The 24,898-nt window shown below is 28.1% G+C and overlaps 1 protein-coding gene across 5 annotated transcripts in view; it reads right to left on the minus strand.

Annotated features, from left to right (window-relative positions):
- Ccn (cellular communication network factor protein Ccn) overlaps positions 1-24,898 on the minus strand; it is a 304,598-nt gene that overhangs the window by 93,140 nt on the left and 186,560 nt on the right. For all 5 annotated transcript variants that reach the window (XM_089223939.1, XM_089223940.1, XM_089223938.1 and 2 more), the window contains one exon: positions 21,988-22,097. In XM_089223939.1, coding sequence (XP_089080065.1) covers positions 21,988-22,097 — 110 coding nt within the window. The remainder of the gene's footprint in view (positions 1-21,987; positions 22,098-24,898) is intronic.

Consider the following 24,898-nt stretch of genomic DNA (forward strand, 5'->3'; position numbering starts at 1 on the left):
CATTTTGTGTGTTTAAAACATATTGTACAAAATATTTTGTAACCTTGTCATAATAATTTTTATTATTTCTTACGAGGCTAATAATTATAAAAATTGTGAACTTAAAATAACAAAATACCACGTTAAATAAAATCAAAATATATTTTAAACTGGAAACATTTCAATGGTAATGCTTGAATGTTTTCTTATAACTGTTATTATGTCATTTTTTATGAAACTAAATATAACTTTAAATTGTTTATTATTACAGATTTCCTAAAAAGTTATGGAAACATTAAACCAAAGTACATTGTAATTTATGGTGAAACTAATTGAAAATATTTTATTAATTTCGTGCATAATAGCTTGCATAAAAATTGAAAATATTGTTCGTGAAAGTACTTATCGTGAAGTTTATTGACATCGCGTCAGTAAAAAGTAAATAACTTCAAGGTTTAGTGGCAGGATACCTGTGAAACGAGAAGGGATAAGGAACCCAATATTGATACCATCTACAGCAGATATGTGTGTTAGAACTATATTTGACTATAGCAATATATTCGAGAGCGACTCAATGGGTTACAAATAGTAGTTTATAAAAAATGTATACAATTTATTTTTCAGTTATTAATTTAATTCGTTTTAAGCTATAACGATAATAATAATAATAATGTTAATAATAAAAATTGAAAATCGAAAAATGTTTCCCAATATTAGTAATTGTTTTAATATTTAACATTTTTAGAATATTATTTAAGTACCTATTATATTATTTTTTATTAAAAATAACCCTTGGAAGCTAAGGCCAAAGGAATGTACAAAAAAGCATTTAAAGTAAAGTAAAGTCCCTATACAATAAAAGGGTATTTAATTATACAATAATTAATTTCAATCGTATTTATTTATTTTGTGACTATTGATTTTGTTCAATCTGAAGAATTTGTAAGTGATATCATAATATTAATACTTATCTACCAGTGTTATTCTATGAAAATTGTGTGAGTAATTTTGGTAATATTATTCTTGATATTTCTACGAAATATAAGAATTTATAAAGTTGGTATGAATAAGAATAGACATTACCTCTTTACCAAAAAATAAATCAGTAAGTACTATAGTTATTAGTTAGTAAGATACAAGATTCAAATATAAAACGAAAAGTATAAAACTCAAATATTAAAAACGTTAAGGCACGAGCTAACAAAAAAAGTATATATAAAACATTAATTAATTTAATATTAACTTATGAAGAGGAGAGGTAAGACATTCAATTGCCCTCAAAGTTAATCATCAGAGTGGCAGTTGTCCCATTTGCCCTCCTCAGATTACGGCTATGAAAACAACATATAGGTAAATATAAATTATATAAGAATATAAAATATTATGTTATAAAAATAATATTATATAATTATATAAATTTTAATAAATCATATTAAATTTATAATTTTTGCATAAAAATTTACAATAAAATTCAGAACTTACATAAAGTTATGTGATTATTGATATTTTTATTCGAATGGTCTGTGTTCTAAAACCATTAAATTAATATTTTTTAATACCTACGCGTTACACAACTGTATAAATTGCAGTATTTACTGTCCCACCGCAATTTAATTACCACAAACAAAATTGTTCTTAATTAATAATAATTTTGATATATAATTGGATATGCTTATGAACACTCGTCAGTCCATGACCTCAGTTACTTCAATATTGATACAATATAGGTACCGACGTGCACATGTCTGAGGCGGCTTCGGGTGACATTATTGACGTCGGCGTATCTTAGCTACCTAGTGTTTTCACAAAAATGGAAAAGTGTCATTGCGCTTTAATGAGCCGTAACTCTATACAGAATGGTGTTCATAATAATGCAGGGTGAAACGGATATAACGTCTTGGACGGCTTTTAAACTAATCAAAAACGTATAATGTACGCACGCAGGCGAGTGTATTGTGTACAAAAACCGGTGAACGAATGAAAAATAAAAATTTAAAATTCCGGGACATCCCGAAATTATATGGTAACGCGACGCGAATGGACTGGAAGCGACCGGGCTCGGGTGAAATAATATATTGTAATAACACGAGTTAGGCAAATGAGTAGAGGACGGAAACACTTTCCTGAACTACCCAACCGTAAACGACGGGCGTTCCGTTGAAATATTTTCGGGGAAACCCGAGCCGGGCTATGGCGCGCGTTTTCTTTACGATCCGAACCCCGTACAAAAGTATAACAACTTTCCGGCGCCGACAATCGTCTCGTTAGAGTCGTCTTGTTTATGCGTGTCCTTCACAAAATTAACTGAAATTGCAAAGCTTCGAGGATAGGGTATAGAGCCACGGCCTATTTCCACGGTCAGTTATAATTATCCGTTTTAATCTCGCTCGCAACGTAATATTACGTACAATGTTATAGTTATTGTATAATAACAAAATGAGTATGCAAACGTAGTGAATGTGGAATATGACAATATATCACTGAAATTATATTAAAAATATGGCATGACTCCCGTCGTCTTGTATCTACTATTGCATAAACGTGTTTTAAGATGTTCGGTCCTGCTTTATAGTTCTGAATGCTTTTGTCCGAATATGGTTAAGTCCAATAAACTATGTTTTGTAAATAACTTAAATCTGATATCTATTTTAAATGCACTTGACATAAATAAATTTATTAATAAAAAATAAAGAACCACTTTATTACTCATCACAATAGTGTTGTAATTTGTAAGCAGATAACTTGACAACAGAAACTATGAGGACTACGAAGAAAAATAATTAAATTAGGATTTATCTGAGATATATATTATTATATCTCTATAAAACTATAACAGTGATCCACGTGAATATATAAATAATTTTGATTCCACTCCACATGATTTAATCGCATTCATATATTTATTCCAAAAAAATTATTTCATCAGTTTCGTAAAATGAAAAAAATAATAATTAGGAGAGTTGGGTTTATCTGTTCCACCATATAATATAATGTACAAAACTTTTTAATTAAAATTCATAAATAATAGATAGGTTATTATCATATTTGGACAATAAATATTGTATTTATTGGAAAAAATTCAATTATGGACTAAAATAAAATCATACAAAATAATTAACTGGACTAATCCATTGGACACGACGTCGACGGTAACGGATTGCGATTTTCTATCATGATATATTTTAGGTACCTGTCGTGGTGACGATCGGTTTAATATATACTCTTCACCACAGTGTGCAGACCATAGGTTTTGCGAGACTCAGATTAATCCAATAACGATTGCATTTCTTTGTCCGGGACACCTCCACCACCTAGCCTTAAATCACGTTTATTATGCCATCACGGTTAGATTGGTTTTCGAAATAAGTGAACGCTCACACAATACAAAGGAACTGTTGACAAAACGTCATCAAAGATCTGTTCCGAAGTTCGACACCATGTGTGTGCGCGTGGAGAATTTGAATATTTCCTTTGATGGCAGAGCCGTTCATGTTATCCAGATACGGTATACATCATATTAAATCTTGTAATTTCAATGAGTATTAAGGTGGAGGGTTTGAATTGCATTAATGACTGTAAACCGTTTCACCACATGGTCTGAAGATTTAGCAAGGCCTTCAATTATACGTCATAATAAAGTTAATTTAAACGGTTTTTGATGAGTTGAAAACCCCGAGATTCTTTAGATTCTTATAACTACATGACACCATTGGATATCTTAAGTTAGTTGTGATTCAGTGCGTTTTTATCTATGAAATAATGTGTAGACGGAATAACAGAATAAAAATTTTAAAACTGAAAAAGTGAGTTATTCATTGTAGTTACTGCTGTAATTTAAAAATATTTTACTTTCAATTTTCAGGAAATTGTAAAAAATGTTTATATCTGGAAGATTGGCATACACTTTAATAATTGGGGACATATAGACAATAAGCTGCAGACCGGGTAAGGCAAGTTCAAGAAAAATGGTGTTGGGTGATATGAGCTCTAAGAGAAAGCGTACTTAGATATCTTAATAGTTTGTCTTTACAATAATAATATATATTTGAGTGTTTTGGAAAAATGTTTAATTTATTTCTGACTTTTTTCAAAAAAATTTATTAACAAGTAACAACTTACTTACATAATTGCTACAACTTAAAGTTAATTTAAAACTTATTATTTAGCCCCGGCGCATTGTATAGGCAATTCAGGTACATATATGCGTAGAGTGCTTGAGACGTTGGTTTTAACATTATATTATTTTATATTATAATATAATGCCTTTGACGCTCGACTATTATTATAGTTGTTGTTGCAATGCATGCGATAAAGCTTTTTGTCAGTTGTCGTAAATAAATAAAATAATTATATGTACATATTTCTGTATGGTTATTATTTTAAAACACGGCAGAATACCGATTTCCCAATAGCGATAAAAATAACACGTTTAATTCAACTGATATTTTTAATTATACTTCAAATTCAATTTATTGCTGTTACGACTTAATTAATTTACATATCATTACTGTTATTACTATCCATGCATTATAAGTACAATTATAAAGCAGCATTCGATTGATTTGATTTATTTTGAAATTTAAAAAATGTAAGTATTCTATACTAGAATTGCTACGTACGACGTATTAATTACACATTATCATATGTCCAATATTGTTGTATTATACTTTATTGGTATTTTCAAGATGTCAAGAAAAACTATAACGTTTTTAGAAGTCATTTAGACGTGTTTTATTTTGCTAATTAATGAGGTCCGTTCTTTTCACTCTTAGCGATGCATAAGACAGAACCATAGGTATAAAATATTATGCATTTCAGTCACGCTAACCCCAAAATCGATCCGATTTTTTTTTCATCTGTTGTGAACCATAACGTAAATCGTACTTAAGTCGACATAAATCGTTCGCAAGTGGTTCACTGTTAAATAAACCCGATTAAGTGCGGTTTGAGTGGTATAGAGGTATTCGTTTAAAAGTATTCAAATATAAATAACAGGGATTCCGTGGTGCGATAAATTAGACGATCAGCTGCGAAGAGGATTTAATCACCGGACTTAAAACACGTGCACCGTCGATTTTATCGGTCTATATATTATAAACACACTTAATGTTGTTATGGTAGTTATAAATAGGTCGGAATCGATAATCTGCACTGTGAAACAACTGTCGACGGTATGCAGTGCCGGAATTAAATAGCTGCTAAGTGTTATTGCCAAAGTTTGCGGTGTTGGCGGCTGTGATCATGCAGGGGTCCAAAGCCATTTCCAGTGAATTGGTTTTATTTGTCTATATCCTTCACACGCCACACCCTCAGTGGCAGTCCCTTTCGGTTAAATATATCCGGTTTGAGCACAAACACTGTTGACTGTCGTGTGTTTAATTTGAGTGATATGTATAAACTTATAGATTGCTAACACTAATAATAATATAAAATGGACTGTATTATGATATTTCCTCACACAACATTACAATATAACATGAATTGAATATATACATTATAAATAATAATAATAATCACATATGCACATAGGGGTGTAGGCGCCAACCTACTATATAATATGAATATTGGACCAATCACTTATCATCCGAAAATAATAATAATAAAATAATAAGACCGTAATTATAATGACTCAATAAACGCCACAAAGGCCATAATACAAAAATATTGATATGATGTCAAAACAACATATTTATACAAATAATAATGATTAATGGGATAATATGGAATATAGATAAAAACCGTGTATCAAGTACTATGATACTGCATCACCGGTTATTTTCAACCGCTCGGCCACCCAAATATGACTTCATATAAATGTATAGCGAAGATCTACCCGATGTCTACTCACCTCGTTCAGGTGCTACGACCCACACGCTGATGGCTGACCGAATTTCGGACGTCCTTTTGGTAACCGATTGGATCACATCCACGCATAATCACTATTGCCTCGTGCGTCGCTCCTTACGTGCACCCGCGTACACGTTTTAAAGCTCGTTGCATTCACGGAATGAAAACCACATGGCATGTGGCATGTTTCAAAAAAACCGTTAACCACGTATCACCAACGACAACTAAATCGAACTTAATAGCGATTTTAATGTACGGCAATGCGGTTCGTAAATATATTACGTATACATATATCGTGTAAACGGCGACAACAAGGGGTCGGCACAATTTAAGTAGCACGACGACAGAATCGGCAGATGACGACTGAATACTACTAAGATATGTAACGTACTACTGACCCGAGGCGGTAGACGTTTGTTCCGGCGGCGAGAGCCGGTTTTCACGGTTAAGTGCAGGAGGTTTGGGGAGTGCGGTTTTTTTCTAGAAGATTCTGTGCCTTATCGACGGAGACCCATGCCCCAAATAACTATTGCATCGCTAGAGTAGGTACCGAACAAACACTCTATTGGAACCGTGATATTTGTCGGAGTGGCATCGAAGGGTCATTAAGGACGAATGATTTCACGAACTTTGATAGCGTGGCACAGTTTTTTGTCACAAAAAAAAAGAGTGAAACACTATCAAATAAAATGACCAAGGACAGGCGTTGGGTTCCGAAAAGAACATCAATACCAATTTAAAATATCATGTATACTTATTACTTATGTAATATAGTAATTTCTATTAATTATAATGTATAAAATGGTGCACAATATATAGAATAATGTAGCAGTTGCAGCACCAGCAGTCAACACTCAATTTTCAATTATGTTAGAACAGATACAGGGACTCCTTGAACCAAACATACGACCCTAGAAAACCTCAACACTCCTCAGCCTTCCTTGAAAATCCCTACCCTGATTATCCAATCTCCTCTGTCGACATCCTGTGTGCAGACACGTATCGAAAATGGTGGTAGCACGTAAACAATAGCACACATAATTGCGGAGCCGAAACCAATGACGGAACATCGCGAAGACCACTTGATTTAATATATATATATTTATATAAAGTCCTATCGTCGACATTGGCGAAACGTTTTCTCTCTCTCCCTTTTTCTCTCACTCCTAATATATATATATATTATGTATATATACTGTCTATCTATCTGTCTACCTATTACCCTTTCTCTGAATTTCTACTCACGTCTCCTTTTAGGTTCACTATTATTTAAATGCCAATGTGTAATAATTATTATTCCACGCTTAGTTTTTTAAAATACTTCTCTTATTTCATACTTCTCGCTTACAATTACTGGCCTAACTCGATCCAGGCGACCCGCTGTTGTCACGGCGCTTAACAATGGAATCGATGATTTATTTCACAACACGCATTGTAATATATTATTTCACGAGGGAATATATTATAGTGAGCTCTCAGCGTACGTGAAAAAAAAAACACTGAATGGTTGAATATTTTAGAGTTTTTTGTTTTTTCATAAATTACACGTGAGCCACGACTACACAACTCGTTTATAAATAACAGCTGGACATCGCGTATTCTCTTATTGTAGGCAATGACAGGACACGAAATGTAATTACCACATTGATATTCGTGCAGTTTACTTTCATGCTTTCATTATTCAGTTTTTTAGTGTAAAAGTGATCCCAAAAAATAAAATAAAATTTTTCTGACATTTGTTATTTGTGATGATATTTAAAATTTAATGGGAAAAATTTTGAAAAGTAATTTAATTATTCAGGGAAAAAAGTTTTTTGTATATTAAAATAATGGTGTATATATTATACTAGTATATATTATACAGTATATTCGTTGACTTACTGTTTTGCTTATTATTAATTAAAACAAAAACTGGCTAATTTAATATTGTGGGCAATAAAAAAAAAATAGTTTTTTAAAAATCATCAAATAAAACTTATTATACAATATTTTAATGACGTTGAATATGAAATTATTATTTTCGTCAATTATACGAAGGCCTGTTTGATCGATCTTGTTAAGAATTCGAATAAATTAATTCCAAAACAAATAAAAACAAAATTTTGGGTTCATTTTTTTTATTTATTTAAAAATATTTCAAATATTTTTTCAAGAAAGTATTGAAATACGTAGGTACTTTGAATACTTTTTCCAAACCAAAAAAAAAATATATTTTAAAATTTGTGTCAAATCAAATTTTTCTAAATTTTTCTAAATTAGTTTACCTTATAACTGTTACTATAGGTTAACTAAATAATATACTGTTAATATTGATTACACTTTAAATACATAACTTTAACGTATCATTTAATATTTTAATATAATTATATGAACGTTTATTTCCAATAATTTTAAAACTGACAGAAACTAATAGGAAAAATATGTATTATGTTCAAAAAGTATATTATATTATAAATATATTATTATATTATACGTATATTCTGAATACCTATTTTAACCCATCTATTTGAGTAAGAATTATAAATACTACATACAAAATATTCTTTACATGACTGAAGTTGAGTATGTATATTGTATATAATATTATAATAATACTTATTTAATAAAATTTGAATTTCAAAAGTTGAAGGGGAGAAGCACGTGCAAAATCTGTGATTTTTGACTTGTACCAAGAAATACATGCATACTAAACGAATGTAATTTTTATGTATTATAGAATTATAATATTATTCCTTACTAAAATGTTGTTACCTACGTAATAATGCGATGAATTACATGCAAACACACACAGACAGATGTAATGGCCACACAAATTTTCTTAGCCATACTGTGCGTGGCGTGCATTATACCTTCTAAAGATATGGCACCCAACAAAAACACACGAACAAAAGAATGTGCCTATTGAAAGGAGTCTAAAACAATTCCAATTTACCAAAATGTGTTAATATACATGTGTTTCCACTCGAGAGTACTGGTAGGTATTTGAAAGTTTAATAAATAAATGGAGTGGAAAAACATTGCGTATGTGTTAACTCTCTCTCGTTTTAGGAGTTTTCGCACTACTATTGCACCCCCCCCCCCCAACATTCGCTCACACGCTCACATCATTACTCTCTCAGTTTCTTGAGTTGTACACCCCTTTCAATCACCTGTTTCTTTCTACATCTCGCTCACTGGTACTACGCACCGGAACGACATTCTTGTAATTTCACGTGTGCTTAGAATATTAAGTTACCGGACGGTCATTGATGCTTTGTCGGTAGCACACTCGTCACTCGGTGCGTTATGCAAAAATAATACATACACTTGTGTAATTCGTGTTTGTTTGTATTTACTATGGCTCACCGCCCAAACAATTGTACCGATTTTACTTGTATGCAAAAATAGTCCCATGGCGATTGTACGTCAAAACAAGTATATTTCTGTTTCATCTGTTGTATAATAGGTACTCACGGCTGGTCGCAGTGAAAAAAAAACAAACAAAAAGCGTTTTAGCATTTCCATCTTATCAAACAAACCGACTGCAGACTTTAAAGCCATAATAGTAATATGTATTACGAAACGCAAGAGTTTTATGTACACCTATGAATTAAAAATCATAAGATTTTGAATATAGCGGCATAGCAGTACATGGATCTTGATCAAATAAAACTTTAGAATATAGAAGAATAACTTCCCAATTAAAGTATTACATTTATTCACACACGATGATCAAAATAAATCTGTTTTCGTACATATTATTATGTTAACATCAGTTGGATAAAAGAAAAAAAATGACTTATAATTTAAATATATCATATGTTTCGTTATAATTTATTCGCCTATATGATATTAAAAAATAGTGTTACAATAATAAAATAAAAATGCGATTTTGTATAACAGCCTTATTGATTAATATGAAAGTCAATGTTAATATAAAATTATCAAACATTTTTTTTTCAAATATTACTTTTTTCATGTAACTTAAACGTTGCCTTAAATATATATAGGTATTGAATATTGAATATACCTATAAAATGAATGCAATTTATATAAATATGTAAATATTTATTCTAGAAATATTAATAAGCTGAATTTCTACTGGGTAAAACGTAACATCATCATAATTTTAAAAACATATAAACAGTATAACTTATTTAATATTTTCAAAATTTCAAAATCAGAAATAATAGATTTATAATTTTGTAAAGGTTACAATTTTGATATTATAAAATAAACTTATTACCCACGTACATCTTACAAAGTTTTTAAAATTATTTTTATAACGAGTACTAATATAATAATGTAATGTAATAACCTAACCTAACCTAACCTATACATTGAATTTAAATTTCAAGGCTTAAAAGATGTGTGTAACAAAACACAATATCGATAGAATTAATTGGAAATAAATAAATTCCAATATTACTATTCTAATAATTTAAGAAAAAAAATACAGCACATTTACGTAGTATTAAAAAAATATTATTATTCTCAAGACATCAAAATTAGAAAAAAGCATATTATGAAAAAAAATTGTAAACATATATATAATTGTATAAATGTTTAAAACTAATGGCCTATGTTGCCGAATCTATAATGATCAATAAAAAAAAATAATAATAATAATAAGAAATTATTTATTTTAAAATTAGCTAATATTATATCTTCAACAAAAACTATTTGGTATCCAATAAAATCAATTACTTCGATAAATAAATAACATTAATTTATGGAATAAAAATTTAAAATGAAATACATATTATTCACATAGGTTTGTATTATTTATAATATGTTTAAACTTGTACAAAATAAGGTCACGATAGTTAATTACCAGTCCAAAATAATTTACAACAAATATCTCACACGTGTTAGTAGCAGACGAGTATACAATAATGTACATGGTACCTACTTCATTATTTTAAAATTCTAATTTTCCATAGATAAGATAATTTGAATATTGAAAACCGTATAACTGGAATAATTTCTAAGAAATTTTTAATGCTGGAATATGGGAGTTTCACGAAATATAATATGATACGATACGCAAAATATGTTTTTATTATTTTAACGTTCTTTTTTCAGTTTCACCGGTGAAATATTATAAGTACAAAATGCAAATCTGTTTATCTAAAATATTTCAATGTTCATTCGAAGTCAGTTCATATAATGAAAAACACACTTCGCCCAGGTTGGTATAATAAACTGTAATAATAATGACATAAACATTATTTTTTGTTTTTTTTTTTTTGGTTTCAGTTACACGACTACTCTTGAGAATTAATGGAATTACGAAAAAGTAGAACATCGCATGGCTTAACGTATAAATAAAATAATAGTACTGTTATAACATAATAACAGTTTTTAAGTATCGTAAATTATTGGGTACAAAAACAACCCATCATACATTTATTTATGTTAATCATTGCTGAACATGATCGCCAGACAATAATTTTAATATACGGTAAGTGAACTGCACAGAATAATATTATGCTTTTTAAAATAACAATTTAAACATTGTAGACATAGACCAATTTACGCAGTTTTTTTACTTTTTACTTAAGTTATAAAAAAATTTTGATTTTTTTTTTAAGTTTAATGATTGTCGGCGTGTCTTTTGGTATTTTCAAAACTCACATTGTTTCATCTTCTTTATTTTCGAGTCTGACTAAAGCACGTTTAAACGGCATGTTAAAAATATAAAAACAAACATTAAATAATCTTGTTATCAATTATAAAAAAAATTTGTATTTTGCTTAAATTAATTAAAGTAATTTTATAAACCTATAAATAATCATCTTAATTTATTTTTATGTTCGATGTTTTTAAAAATAATTAATCGAACGCAATTGTTTTGGTTCAGATCTAAATAATTTAAATACTAAATCCGGATATTATATGTTTATTGAACTATATTATTATGATTATAACTAAATATTTTTCAAACATTGAATGCACATATGATGAGCAATATAATTGATGACACTATCTACGCAGTAAATGTGATGTGATACGACTACATTCGTTTTGTAAAAAAAATCATTTAATTGTCCATCACTGTCATACCTTAACTTTAACTAATAGACTAGTGTATCAAATTATTATTATCAGAATATATTGAAACCGAAAGATTTATATTTAAATATTAATTATACCTTCAGATTTGGTTGACATTTTGTTAATATCCCATTAAGTAATTTTGGTGTTTAAATTTGCAAACTTGTTTCTATACACAATTCCAAAGAATTTAATATTAAAGTAGATATTTCGTTAACGTGGTCCGATTTTGATACAATAAAGGGTACGATATTTTGGATTTTATAATCAAATTCTTGAAAATAAGTGTACAGATATTTTGCAATAACCACCACCTATTAAACGGGTAGTGTCGCCATAAATTATTTTCGCATAGTAAACAATAATGTGGACATAAATCTAAAATAAAATTTCAATTCTTTTTATTTTTTGGTTTAGATGGCCCGGTCATCCTATATAGAATCCTGAATCATATGCTATTACATACCTGCTACCTCGTTATTATTCTTTTTAAACATTTTAAAATGTCCCTTACGATAAATCGAAAAATATATAAAATGATCTACTGCATATATTTATGTTAAGTTATCATTGTATCGGTCACTGTTTTTTTATAAATATATAGGTACTATGTTCACAAATACATTTTCATATTTTTTAATGGCCACCTGCATTCTCTGTTGAAACTACTTTGTATCATTAAGATAAATATTTTAAACACCTTTCAAATTCGATGGATTTTTTTACTAAATCTCTTAATTTAAATTCAAAAGGCTTTTATTCTCATTCATGTATTAGGTCTTCAGATATTTTCAAAAAACTGTATTTTATTATCATATCATTATATCATTTTATATTTTACAATTATTATGATTATTATAGGTATGGTTTTTATAATTGTTTAAAACAAATCGTGTACCCATAGCATTGTTAACTATTATGAGAATTCTTTTAATAAAAATCCTTTTTTACAAATAACAAAAAAGTGCAGAAAATGTCAGCAACCGTCAGCTATATAAGGCTATATTGAATTAACTGACGGCAATCGAATCGTAAAAAGAGTCAGAGGAAGAATAGGCTTGTGTAATGTCGTTAAATATTCACTATAAGGAAGGGGGATAATAGGAATTCAAGCGAGTTATTTGATTTCAACTAAATGGTATTTTTTTATTTATAAATATAATCACTACTTTTTGTATTGTGCATATCGAGAGAATATTCATGAACGTTGATTTAAAGACGTGGTGGCATTTAATATAAAATAAATGTTTGCAATTCAGAATCGTTCTTTAAAGTTTTTCAAATGTATCCAAAATTGTACTCTGAACAAATTAACAATGTTCAGTAAATGTTTATTTTCGTTCTTATCATCAGATAAGATTCTATTCTCCTAATTTTTGGTATTTGATTTTCTATACATTCAACGTCAAACGTTTTTCTTATACCGATTGTTTTTCGCTTTCGACGTGTCGGCGTAACGATATGCTGAGATCATTAAAACTCTACGGGAAACGTAACTTTCTGACGTGGATCGAACTCGAGGGACGTTGATTTTCAGAACAGACGTCTGATAGACGAGAAGAAATTAATTTCGGTCCTTTTTTGAAAACACCACGTCCGTCTGGTGTCTGTAATTAATGGTCGCAATCACTACAAAGGTTTGAGTCGAACGAGTCAAATAAAAAGAACCCTCGTCATTGGCATTTTGCAGGATTTCTGCAGTCGAAGCCTTCATTCAGTAAACAATTAAACGTGGACACACAGAAGTTAAACGGGTTCAGAAATACGAGATATACCTAGCTAACGTTAAAAGAATGAAAAAAAAAACAATAGATATTGAAATATAAAAAAAAACGTTACAAATCTTTTTTCGATAATTGTATGCCTTTGTTGAATAAATAAGTGCGAATAATATTAAATTTGTATTAGGTATCCTCTCTAATAAAGATGTCTCTAGAAAATATTAAAACTTAAAAAAATATGTGCGGTTAGAATATAAATTGAATTGAATATTATGCTAAGAGATTTATAAATATTTAAATTATTTATTTGGAATATCAAAAAATCAATACATTTATGATATTATTGCAATGCTATTTATTTATGTAAACGATTTTCAATAAATTAAAATGATTAAGAATTATCTTAATTACCATTTCTACACATAATTTATATTACATTATCATCAATATATTGAGGATCGATAATAAGCTGTTAGGTGTGATTATGTTTTAAAAAATTGATGGAAAACACTTCTTACTGTTGTATATATATTCGTTATCTACTCTATAAGATCCTCTTTGAATATTGTTTATAGAATGTGAATTGTTCAATTTAAGAAATGTGAACAACCCAACTATGTAAACTACTCAAAACACAAAACTATTCCCTATGGGATAATTCTGGCTGAGACGAGACAAGTGTTCAATATTGTTCCTATTTTAAGTGTTAAACCTAAATGTAATTAACCATGATTGTAGCGCTGACAAAAATAATAGTCATAATTTGTTGCAAACTGTAATAAAACAGTTGCTATGTATAACTCATTTATAATTTTTAAATTGAAATTAGTATTACAATTAGTTAATTAGATATATTTTACAAAACACAGAGGCAATTTTGTAAACTGCATTAATATAACTGTTATTTGGGAAGGTACAATTTGAATAATTTAAATTTGTTGTAGTTACAACATATATTATCATATTAGCAGTCAGCCAATAAATCAATTTGAAGAAAACAGAATAAGGTTACATTACAATCAACAATATAGTTGGAATTCACTATTGACGCATCTAAACTATATTACATGTAAAAGTAAAACAATAGTCAGCACGGTATTATAACTCATTTTGTACGTTTATTTATTAAATGTTAATTGAAAATGACATATAACTGTAATTATTTACGAGTTTAGTTTGCATATTTCCTTAACGTTTTGTTTTAAATTAATTATAATATAGTTTGAAATAGTATGAATGCATTTATTTTGTGTACAAAATTAAAGTATGAATTTAATTTAGTCTCTTTAAAAGTCGTAAAATTAAATTAATTTTAATACTTATAACATGCATAATAATATAACAGTCGTATCATTATTTAGTAGCGACACAATTTCAACACGAATTTTCGTTAGTTTTGATTGGTAGTCCAATCAAAATGTATTTGTTATCATATCTAGTATATGATATTCTTACAAGTAGGTATGCCATTCAGTTAAAATAAATGCATAGTTTCATTTACATAATATATTATAATTTTCTGCGATAACCCAATTAATATAAAAATGTCACTTATGATGCATAACCGTAGGTCAACAACTTTTATTCCGAGAAAACTGGACACGGAAACCGTCAGTTTTGATCGAGGATTTTGTTTCAGATCTTATAATAAACGTACATATTCGTGTTTTACGGATTAGCAGTGTAAAAAAAAACTCATCTTGGAGTATGTGCATATACGTTATAATGATAATTGAGTTCTTGTACAATCCACTTAAATCATTTTATTTTATTAAGCTATTAAAAATAATAATAACTAAACAGCTGTCGTTATCTTTTGCGTTTTGATTTTTATTAACGTTCCTTAAATGCAAATTTTGCATAGCATTGAGTACTTTAGCGGTCCCTTGGAAAACGTTTACCTTTATAAAATACGATGGATATATTTTTAGATTCCTTCTGTTATTTCGTTATTTGAGTGGACTGACAGAGAAGTATGAAAAGGGAAGCGATAGAGTGCCTTTTCAAAAACAATTAAATTCACATAAAGCATTAACTCTACGACCTTTTGTGCCCCTAGAATCTAGATGATTATAAATATCCCGAAGGAACAATGCGGTTACGGTGGAAATTTAGATGCCTGGCTTTTTAGGAAAGTTTGGTGAAATATTTTCATTACCGTCCGATTGTCTGCATACGGTACTGGTGGACTGCGTATATTATAGAAATAAACAACCGATTCAAAAAAAAAAAGATAACAAAATTCTTCTTTGTAATAAAGACTTAAAAAAAATAATAAATACTTAAATAATGTAGTAATTACACTGCTGGTTCAAGTGAATAGATTTAAAACTGCTTGAATGAGGAATTATTTATTTTAAAAAGTATTGAGGTTAAATGCACGTATTATAGAAATTTTTTTTAACTTTTAAATAATTAAAATTGTAAATTTACTATCATAAACTGGATATTTTACTGTGAAAAATCGATAAAATATAATGTATAACACTGTATCTATTTGAACTTCATATATTTTCAGTTATTTTCAGCTATTATTTTATAAACAGATAGTTAAATTGAATCACATCAAAGAACTACTGTATTTGTATATTTCATGATTATTATCATTAAATTGGATTTAACAGATATCGTTTTTCTAATTGAATAAATCTAGGTACATTTAAAGTCTAAGTAATAATCATCAATATTTAAATTAAATTTAAATAGATTCATCATCATGTTAACAAAATTCAAATTCAAAGTGTTGAACGAACGTATCAAGTACTTATACACTATATCGTGTAACGCATCTTGTAATAGAAGTATGTACAAAATAAAATTAAGTATGCAAAAAAGTAATTATTTCCAACACGTGATAATTGCAGAGAACCTAAATCAAAATCAATATTAATACAATTTAATTTATTTACCACATTAAGCAGTCACCGAACATATCATCCCCTGTCGGTTCGTTAATACAGTCTAACCAGATTCCTGATTACGAACACAATTAAATATGCATATTATTTTATTGACGTTAATATCAAAAGAACAATGGAAGGCATAATCGATTTCTAGAAGTATTTCAGTAATCGAGGTTATTCGTTTAATATGTAGGTGAATTAAATTCCGGAGTCCATAGCCAATATATATATATATATATAATATATTATGACAAAAAGTAAGATCGTGTTCGGACAGAAAATTGAGAAATGAAAAAATTTTATTTTCTATCTTAAGATTTCTGGTCCACACCAATCAGATTTTGGTAATTTTTTTTTTAATTACATCAGCTGATGATATCACAATTATTTATGATTTATTTAAGAATTATTCGTCATATTTATTTCGAATCTTAATATTCAGTGTTTATACCTCTTTTGTTTGAGGCGATTTTTCGTTTTCATAATATTTACGCAGGTGATATTGATTTACTTTGCAGTGTATTATAGAACAAATCGAACAGGCATAATACAATGAATAAAAAAAAACAATAATAAGTAATGCTTATTGAATATTTGGAAAATTACTATTGTTTTCATCTATCCGTTTTCGAAAAAAAATGTACATCAACACAAATCAAATAGTCTTCACTTCTATTCATTGATGATACGATATCATGAGTCTGAATCCACAGGTTTCAGGGTAAGTAATTGTACGATTTCATCGTGTAATAGACTTTTGCGGGAGTTAAAAGCGCTCAGGGAGGAGATGATATCAAGATAAAATGTTTGCGAAAAAAAAGAGAATCACAAAAGGTAATACTCGTCGTTTCACGGAATAAAGTCAATACGGACCAGATAAGTTTATATACTTGCGTTTAAAATAATTGAAGTACTACATTGGCAATGTAAAGATTAATCTTGTCCGTATTTCGTTGTTTCTAACGTCGTCGTCACAGTAACCGTTAATTTGGAGATCTTAACCGTCGCTTATCTGTGTCACTGTGGTAAACATTCGTATTTCATGGACTCGTATTGTATATAACAGTGCCGGCCCGTTGGTAAAATTATTAGGTGCTGCACATCACGTCTGATCATGTTTTCTGTATTTTCACGCGTATTAACAATGTCCAACCATTTTTCCGTCCGTCGTCATCGACATCGGTGGTGCGACGATAAACGGCTTATGGAAATATGCGAATACGATTAGCCATAGATTTGAATATCAATGTTAATATAAAAGGGCACTCTTCGTTGCAAAATAATAACATACGTACATAGATATAAGCGTTTTTAATTCATTGAGCGTTATGGAAGAGATTTTGGGATTTTTTTCTTTTCTTACATGTAGATATTCAACAACGTGATCGTCGTGGTCTGTGATTCAGTTCATTGCATATTGTGTAAGGATTAATGATGGTTTTAAATAGATTATAAATATTATAATGCGTTTAGAATATGCATGAAGATAATAAAGTCCCGAGTTGCAGGGAATTTATTATTATTATTTTCATTATCCAGAATGGATGACTATTATTATAGTTGAGTTTCTTCATAATAATTATTGTAATATTATTTTAGTTTCAGATTAACTCTATTCTTTAGAATCTTTCACTCTCTGGCAATACAATTTTTTCTCGCTCTATTTTTCTGACGTTATACAGTAAATATACACTTTAGCAATATTTTCAGTACAGGAGATTGTTTTAGGAACACATACAAGAAACATGAAAATATTTCTAATGAATACAACATAACGTACATATTATATTGTACATGTTTTTCATTATTTTATATCATTAATCTATTAATTATTATATTGGCGAATACTAAATTCGATATGCATTGGGTAATTATAAGTTAAAATTGATTGTGCTGATACAGATATGAAATAAATGTAATAGTAAAAAAAAGTACTTTGATAAGACCTATTATCTTCTTCAAAAGCTTAGATTTTAGAGACTCAATTATATTTTATTGACAAAAAAATGTATTTTAAATATTTAAATAAATAATTATAAGTAATACATATTAGAAGAGTATATTCTAAACTTATTTTTATTTTACCAATATTTTAAGTACTCTCAATCACACTAATGTAAAAAAAGTATTTTATTTAGATGACATAACTTTAATATATCTAGTTATTATATTTAAATTTAAATTTACGGTAAAGCATATGTTTAATGTTTTATAAATCAAGTTATAATTTATTGCTTTTTTATAATAAACATCAATATCATACATACACGATAATATGATTTATTTTAGTAAATATAATTTAATCGTTAAATTTATTATACGATTTAGATAAAAAACTTTATAAATATAACAGAGTTGTATATTTATGTTTGATATCTTTGTTTGTATGAAATATTTTTAAAAAAAATAATGAAATTCATATTTTTATGTGTTTTATCTCCAACCACTCACTTGCTGTAGGTGTGTCACTGGTTTAAGTTATAGGTACTATTTATAAGTTTTTAGTATTTATGTCTAATTTTTGTTCAAGTTAGATAGAATACTTATATGATATTAGTATATTAGTGCAGTCATTTTCATTGAAGGCTTAGTAAAATTGTTATATATTTTTTTAAATCAGTACAGACTGTTTAGTTTAAAATGTATGGTAGATTTTTTTAGTTTTAATTGTAAAATTATCAATAAGAACAAAAATTAAAATAAATTTTAATGCAATTCATTTTATTGGCTCAAACAAGACTAGAGGATCGATTTTGGTGAAATTGTGTACTTATTATTTATATAGAAAAAAGTATTTGTAAACAAGAAAGTATAAAGTATTTTTCATCAATTTTATTTTAAGTTGTTTTTTCCATCATTATTTGTGACATGAGAATACGAGATAGGTCTTGTCTGTGCGAAGACAAAAATGCCAATGTTCTCGGTTTGTTTGACTTGAGGCGCTTTTGTTTACTATAGTCATGCTATATTTCGTTGTTTTTGTTTTTGTTGGCGGTACTAACGGTGTCGTAACCAGAAATCCTAGCCTTTTAAGTGTAAACACAAACCCCGAGGGATGAGTTTTGCCGAATTATCTGGATAAGTTTTGCAAGAAGAACAATTTTTTTTTTTTACTCTAACCCTTCAACTAATATTATAACTATTCTACTACAATCTTACACTAACTCGATTGTAAGTAATGAAAATCTTCATTGGCCGTCAAAACGACTAAATAGATTGGTACGCAAAGTAGAAACGAACCAAAAAAAAAACAAACGTAAAAAAAAACCCTGAAGATCATTGACTATAACTGTTGGTTATTCTAAACGTACAAATGAAAATACCAAATGGCCTTATTGACTTCCATTTAAGTTCTATAGAACTTTTGACGGGCCATGAGCGATCTGAAATGCCAAAAAGTTTTTAAATGCTATAAAACATAGATTTAACTACTCGGAATTCGCTAATATTTAACTTGTATATATTCAATATTATATTATTTCATTTAAATTTTAAATTCTACGTGTCAGCAGAAAAAGTACATGTTTATTTTAAATTTGTTTTATTTCGATTTCTGTTGGTAATCAATTTAAAGTTTGGTTACAACAATAAATAATTACACAATAAACTATAATGGACAATATTATAATACTATAATATAGATATTCTTATTACCAATCTAATTTCACAAGTTTTAAATATCTTACTTGCTTTTTTATTAAATAATTACTCTGAAATGTGGGCGAAATAAGTTCCCAGTTAAAAACACGAAGAAACAGTTGAAAATTCCCAATCAGTAAATATTCTCGACTTACCTAAACCTACGTTAAGTTCTAATAAACATTTTATTTTTAATAGTTAATAAGATACCTCGTACATATATCACGAATTTTAAACCACAATAATATTCTAAAATTGGGTCAAGTTGGAAGTATTTTTTATGTTGAGTGTTCAAATATTTTGTTTGAAACAATAAAATAATATATATTCAAAGTTGAAAATATGCGAAACGTTCTACTGAATGTCTGAATCTAATACTAAAATTGCAATAAAAAGCGCTTTGTGTACATAATGTTAAATTATTGATGACAGAACTATTACAAATGTAGTGTCCAAATTATGTTAAAATTAGGCAGGCAAAGAACTTCTAAAACATGTAAAGTATTTACAGCCGTATTTCATGTTTTGAATAACTCAATATTCTCAGCTGGAGCGGAGCAGGCAAGTTTAAAATTCAATTACTCTGTAAGTCCGTGTACCGTAGAGTTGTACTGATTAGTCGGCACAATATGTTTGGAATACAAGTAGCATGGCTACTAAAAATATATTACATGATAATATATTATGTATAAACATAGAAATATCTACGCGATAAATGCATTAACACGGTCACTCATATTCATTGGTGTAAGCTTCTTCGTATATGAAATTAATCAAGAGTTCTCTATAATATAATAACAAATAATATAATATTGAAAATAATCGTATATTTTAAAGAATTGATTGTTTCTTTTTTTTTTTTTTATCATTATTGAAGAATTAAAGTTATTAAAAGAATTAGGAATATTTCCAGAATATATTATGGTAAATGTCGAGTCACCGTAATAGAATAATTATAATACGATATGTAAATTTTTATATTAGGATTGAAACACATTCTAGCAAGTGGTAAAAAAAAAAAACTTGAATTTGTTCTCTACACATAATCAGTACCCCTTGTACTATTGTTAGTATTTTTATATTTGAAAAGTATAGATTTCTGTATGAATGCAGAAAATTGTTATTAATTATTTACTATTGTTTTTTAAAACATATATTTTGATTCATTATAGTGCATTAATATTATTTCATGATCGATAAATTTACCTAAACAGAGATTCCCATACCTCTTGAAACAATTTGCAATTATCCATCAGATTTTCAAATTGTATATTTAGCCAATATCAGTGCATAATATATTATGTGAAATGTGCATGCTATCGTTTAACGATTTCTTAGATTCATTATTTCACAGCGTAATCCTAAGTTCGAGACGGATTGTTTGGTGTGAAAATAATAAAGATTTGTTTGGATTCGTAGAAGTGTCCACACATTTTGCATTTAGAAATTTTTTCATCGCGATGTTTCGTTTCTAGATAATATACGTTTCGGAGGTGGACTCCGCCTGTGTTCCATTTAGTTGTTTTTGTAACACTATACGCAATGCTTAAGTTTATTGGCCAGTTATCATAGTTTTCGCACATCATTTCCCAGACTCCTGTTGAGTTCCACATTCCGGCCACCTTGCACTACTAACGTTAGCACACGCCCCTTTACGGTTGGACCACAAACATGTCTGAATTCTGGCCAAAATGAAGACAAGTATTATACTGACCACAAAAAAAAATAAAATAAAAATACCTCACCAAATCGTTAAAATTGTCACTTCCGAAAACTCTATGCTAAGCTATATATACTTGTATATATATTTATAAATTGTATGTATATTGTGGGTAAAACCCACGGTTCCTGTAGGTACTTACCTCAGCTGAATCTTGATAGAGATTGCAATTCGGACACAAGTCTTCGATGTAACAATCCACACACCAACCGATCGCCGCAATGATGATGGAAAACCAGACGATCATTTCACCTGAAATCGTGTTTAATATTAGATGTGTTTAATTTTTATAATAAACATAAAAATCGAATAAAATATAATACCATACAATTATTATTCCTGTAATAATTAAATTCCTACGGATTGGGAATAAATAAAATAAACATTCATAGTGAATAAATGTATTATTATTATTATTAATTCGTTCTTGTGTTCACTTATTATAATAGGAAGATGATTCGTAGATATATATATATATATATACATATTTATTAGAATAAGCCTCGGCAGCATAGGCCACTGGCTGACGTTTGACAATTAACAATGACATAAGATTAGTTATTACAATGATTTTGTTTGTACATTACAAATTATGATTAATTTTTAACAATAAATTTGCGATTTGTATATCTTTGCGAAGATATAATTATTTTGCTATCATGAAGAAATAAATAAACGAAACAAATTGAACATTAAATATTTTACTTTATTATGTTACAATGTATTTTATGAGTGTTTGTGATTTATTTTATTATGTAGGTATATTTTTACAGTGTATAGTTATATAAAAACATTAAAAAATATAATACTTAAATTATAACCTTCATAAATTTGCATACGAAGCTTATTTAATTAACTGTAAATTGTTAAAATGAAATTCTAAAAGTGTAATTATTATAATTAATTTCAAAAACATTATTTTTCATTATGGAAGGTAAAAGTACTATTTTTTTTAAATTTGCTTCATATCTTTAAAATAATGTTAATTGGTATTGTTTTAGTTATATGCATATTAAACGTTTAAATCTTCTAAATTACACCCAACTTTAGTTATTTCAACGCAATCTCCTCGCAGAATTTCTTCAATATTAAGTCTTAACAGTTGATTTTAAAGTTTTGAGAAAATATTACAATAATATTAAATGATAATAAATAATATAATAAAAAAATGTTGTTTAAATAAACATAAAACAATGTAGCTAGGTATGTATTTTTTTCCTAGATATTTTATAATTAAATAATAATATTATATAATATATTATTGTTATTGTTCTATTTATTTATTTTTTTTTTGATTAGCCTTTATAAAATATATTATATATATATTATATTAATTAACGAAAATATACGAATTGTGAATGGAATGTGAGAAATGATTTTCCTGTGCTTGTAAATCATGAAAAAATATTTGATATTTTGTGTGATATAAGCATCAATTTATGAAAAATAAACTAAAGATTAAAATCAATGGAACGGATCGGCAAGAGATGAGAAGTGGGAAATATGATGTATCGGCCGAGTGCGCTAACGACCGAGACAACTTTACGTTCGAGGCAGACTGTAATTTAATAATTATGATGAAATAATAATAATAATAAGTTTGCGAACGTTGTTCCTATACCTACATTACGCGATGATCAAATAATTCGTATCAACGTTACCAATTTTACGATCGTAAAGTGCATGTTTCTCGTGGTTTATCGGAAGTCTTTTTAATACAATTTTATATTATCATGTTACAACTTACAACATTTTTACTTGCACCTCTATTAAATTGGGCCATATACAATCCAATCAAATATTACAATACCCTGTGGCACTTCCAAACGTGAAAAAAAAATCGCCAAAACGATGTACGCTTGAAGTCGTACTATGGAAACCGTTTCATTTAGACTGATGGTTGTGGATTAAATAATAATTGTTAAAAAATGTTAAATTACTCATGACTACACCGAATTTGCAAATAATTATATTGGCATTTTGTTAAATGTGAGTATGTGTACATTGAACTTCGAAATATTAGATATGATAGTGAGAATACCAACATTTTTAGAAAAAAATTAGGAATATAAATTGTGAAAGCATATCACAGGTAAATAAAAAAAATAATTGATGCGTTTGAAAAAGGTAATCAATTATTGCGCTAATTAATGTTTTTGAACGATGATAAATCGGCGTTTGTCAATTGCACCAATCGAAAAATATTTTTATTTTTTTTTTGCAAAGTAGCGAAATAGTTGACAGTTATGTTAAATACAATAAATTATTGAAATATGTGATTCAAATTCTCATCAAAATGAAGTACCTTTATATATATTTATTTCTTAATATTTTTCAAAGATTAATGTTCATGATATTAATTGATAAAATCGAATATAATTGATTTTTAGATTTTATTGCATATAAATATATAATTACGTTCATTTTTACTATAACTGAAAGTTTAAATTCAGCAAAAAACTAACTTTACTATAATTGATTATAGTTTACAATATATTTTTCAGTGGTATAATTATTAATACTAATAAAATTATTTATTTCATCATAAATTTTGTGGTGCGTTATAATATGCATACTGCATAGGTATGCATTTTAGCAGGCCTCAAATATTTAATGTAATATTGAAAAATGCTGTGAGTAATTTAAAATAAATAAATACATTGAAATATATTTTAGTCCGCCACAATTAAACAAGTTCTCGGGCTTCAGAAAAAATAATGAACCAATCATTTATGTTGAGCCACCTGCATCACAACTGCGTTATTTCAAACTGAAAACAAGCGATTTAATACTAGACACACATTTTGTTTAGACGAACCTAATTACCTAACTGATAAGTGATAAGCTAATAACTTTGATTTCTGAAGTCTCGAGTTTAAAAATGTGTACAAACAAACATTACGAATAAAAAAAAAAAAAATTAAAAGATGTTCTAACCTTTTCAGAAGACATGGCGATAATCGTCTGTAATGGTAATATTTTGACGATCCAAATGTAATAATATGATATGCGTGGATAGTATAATATTATTATATACAAGCGCGTCCAAAATA

The sequence above is a fragment of the Diuraphis noxia genome, unplaced genomic scaffold (assembly GCF_037042655.1).
Source record: "Diuraphis noxia isolate RWA-SAM2 unplaced genomic scaffold, SU_Dnox_SAM2 contig0003, whole genome shotgun sequence".
In the NCBI taxonomy this organism is placed as follows: Eukaryota; Metazoa; Arthropoda; class Insecta; order Hemiptera; family Aphididae; genus Diuraphis; species Diuraphis noxia.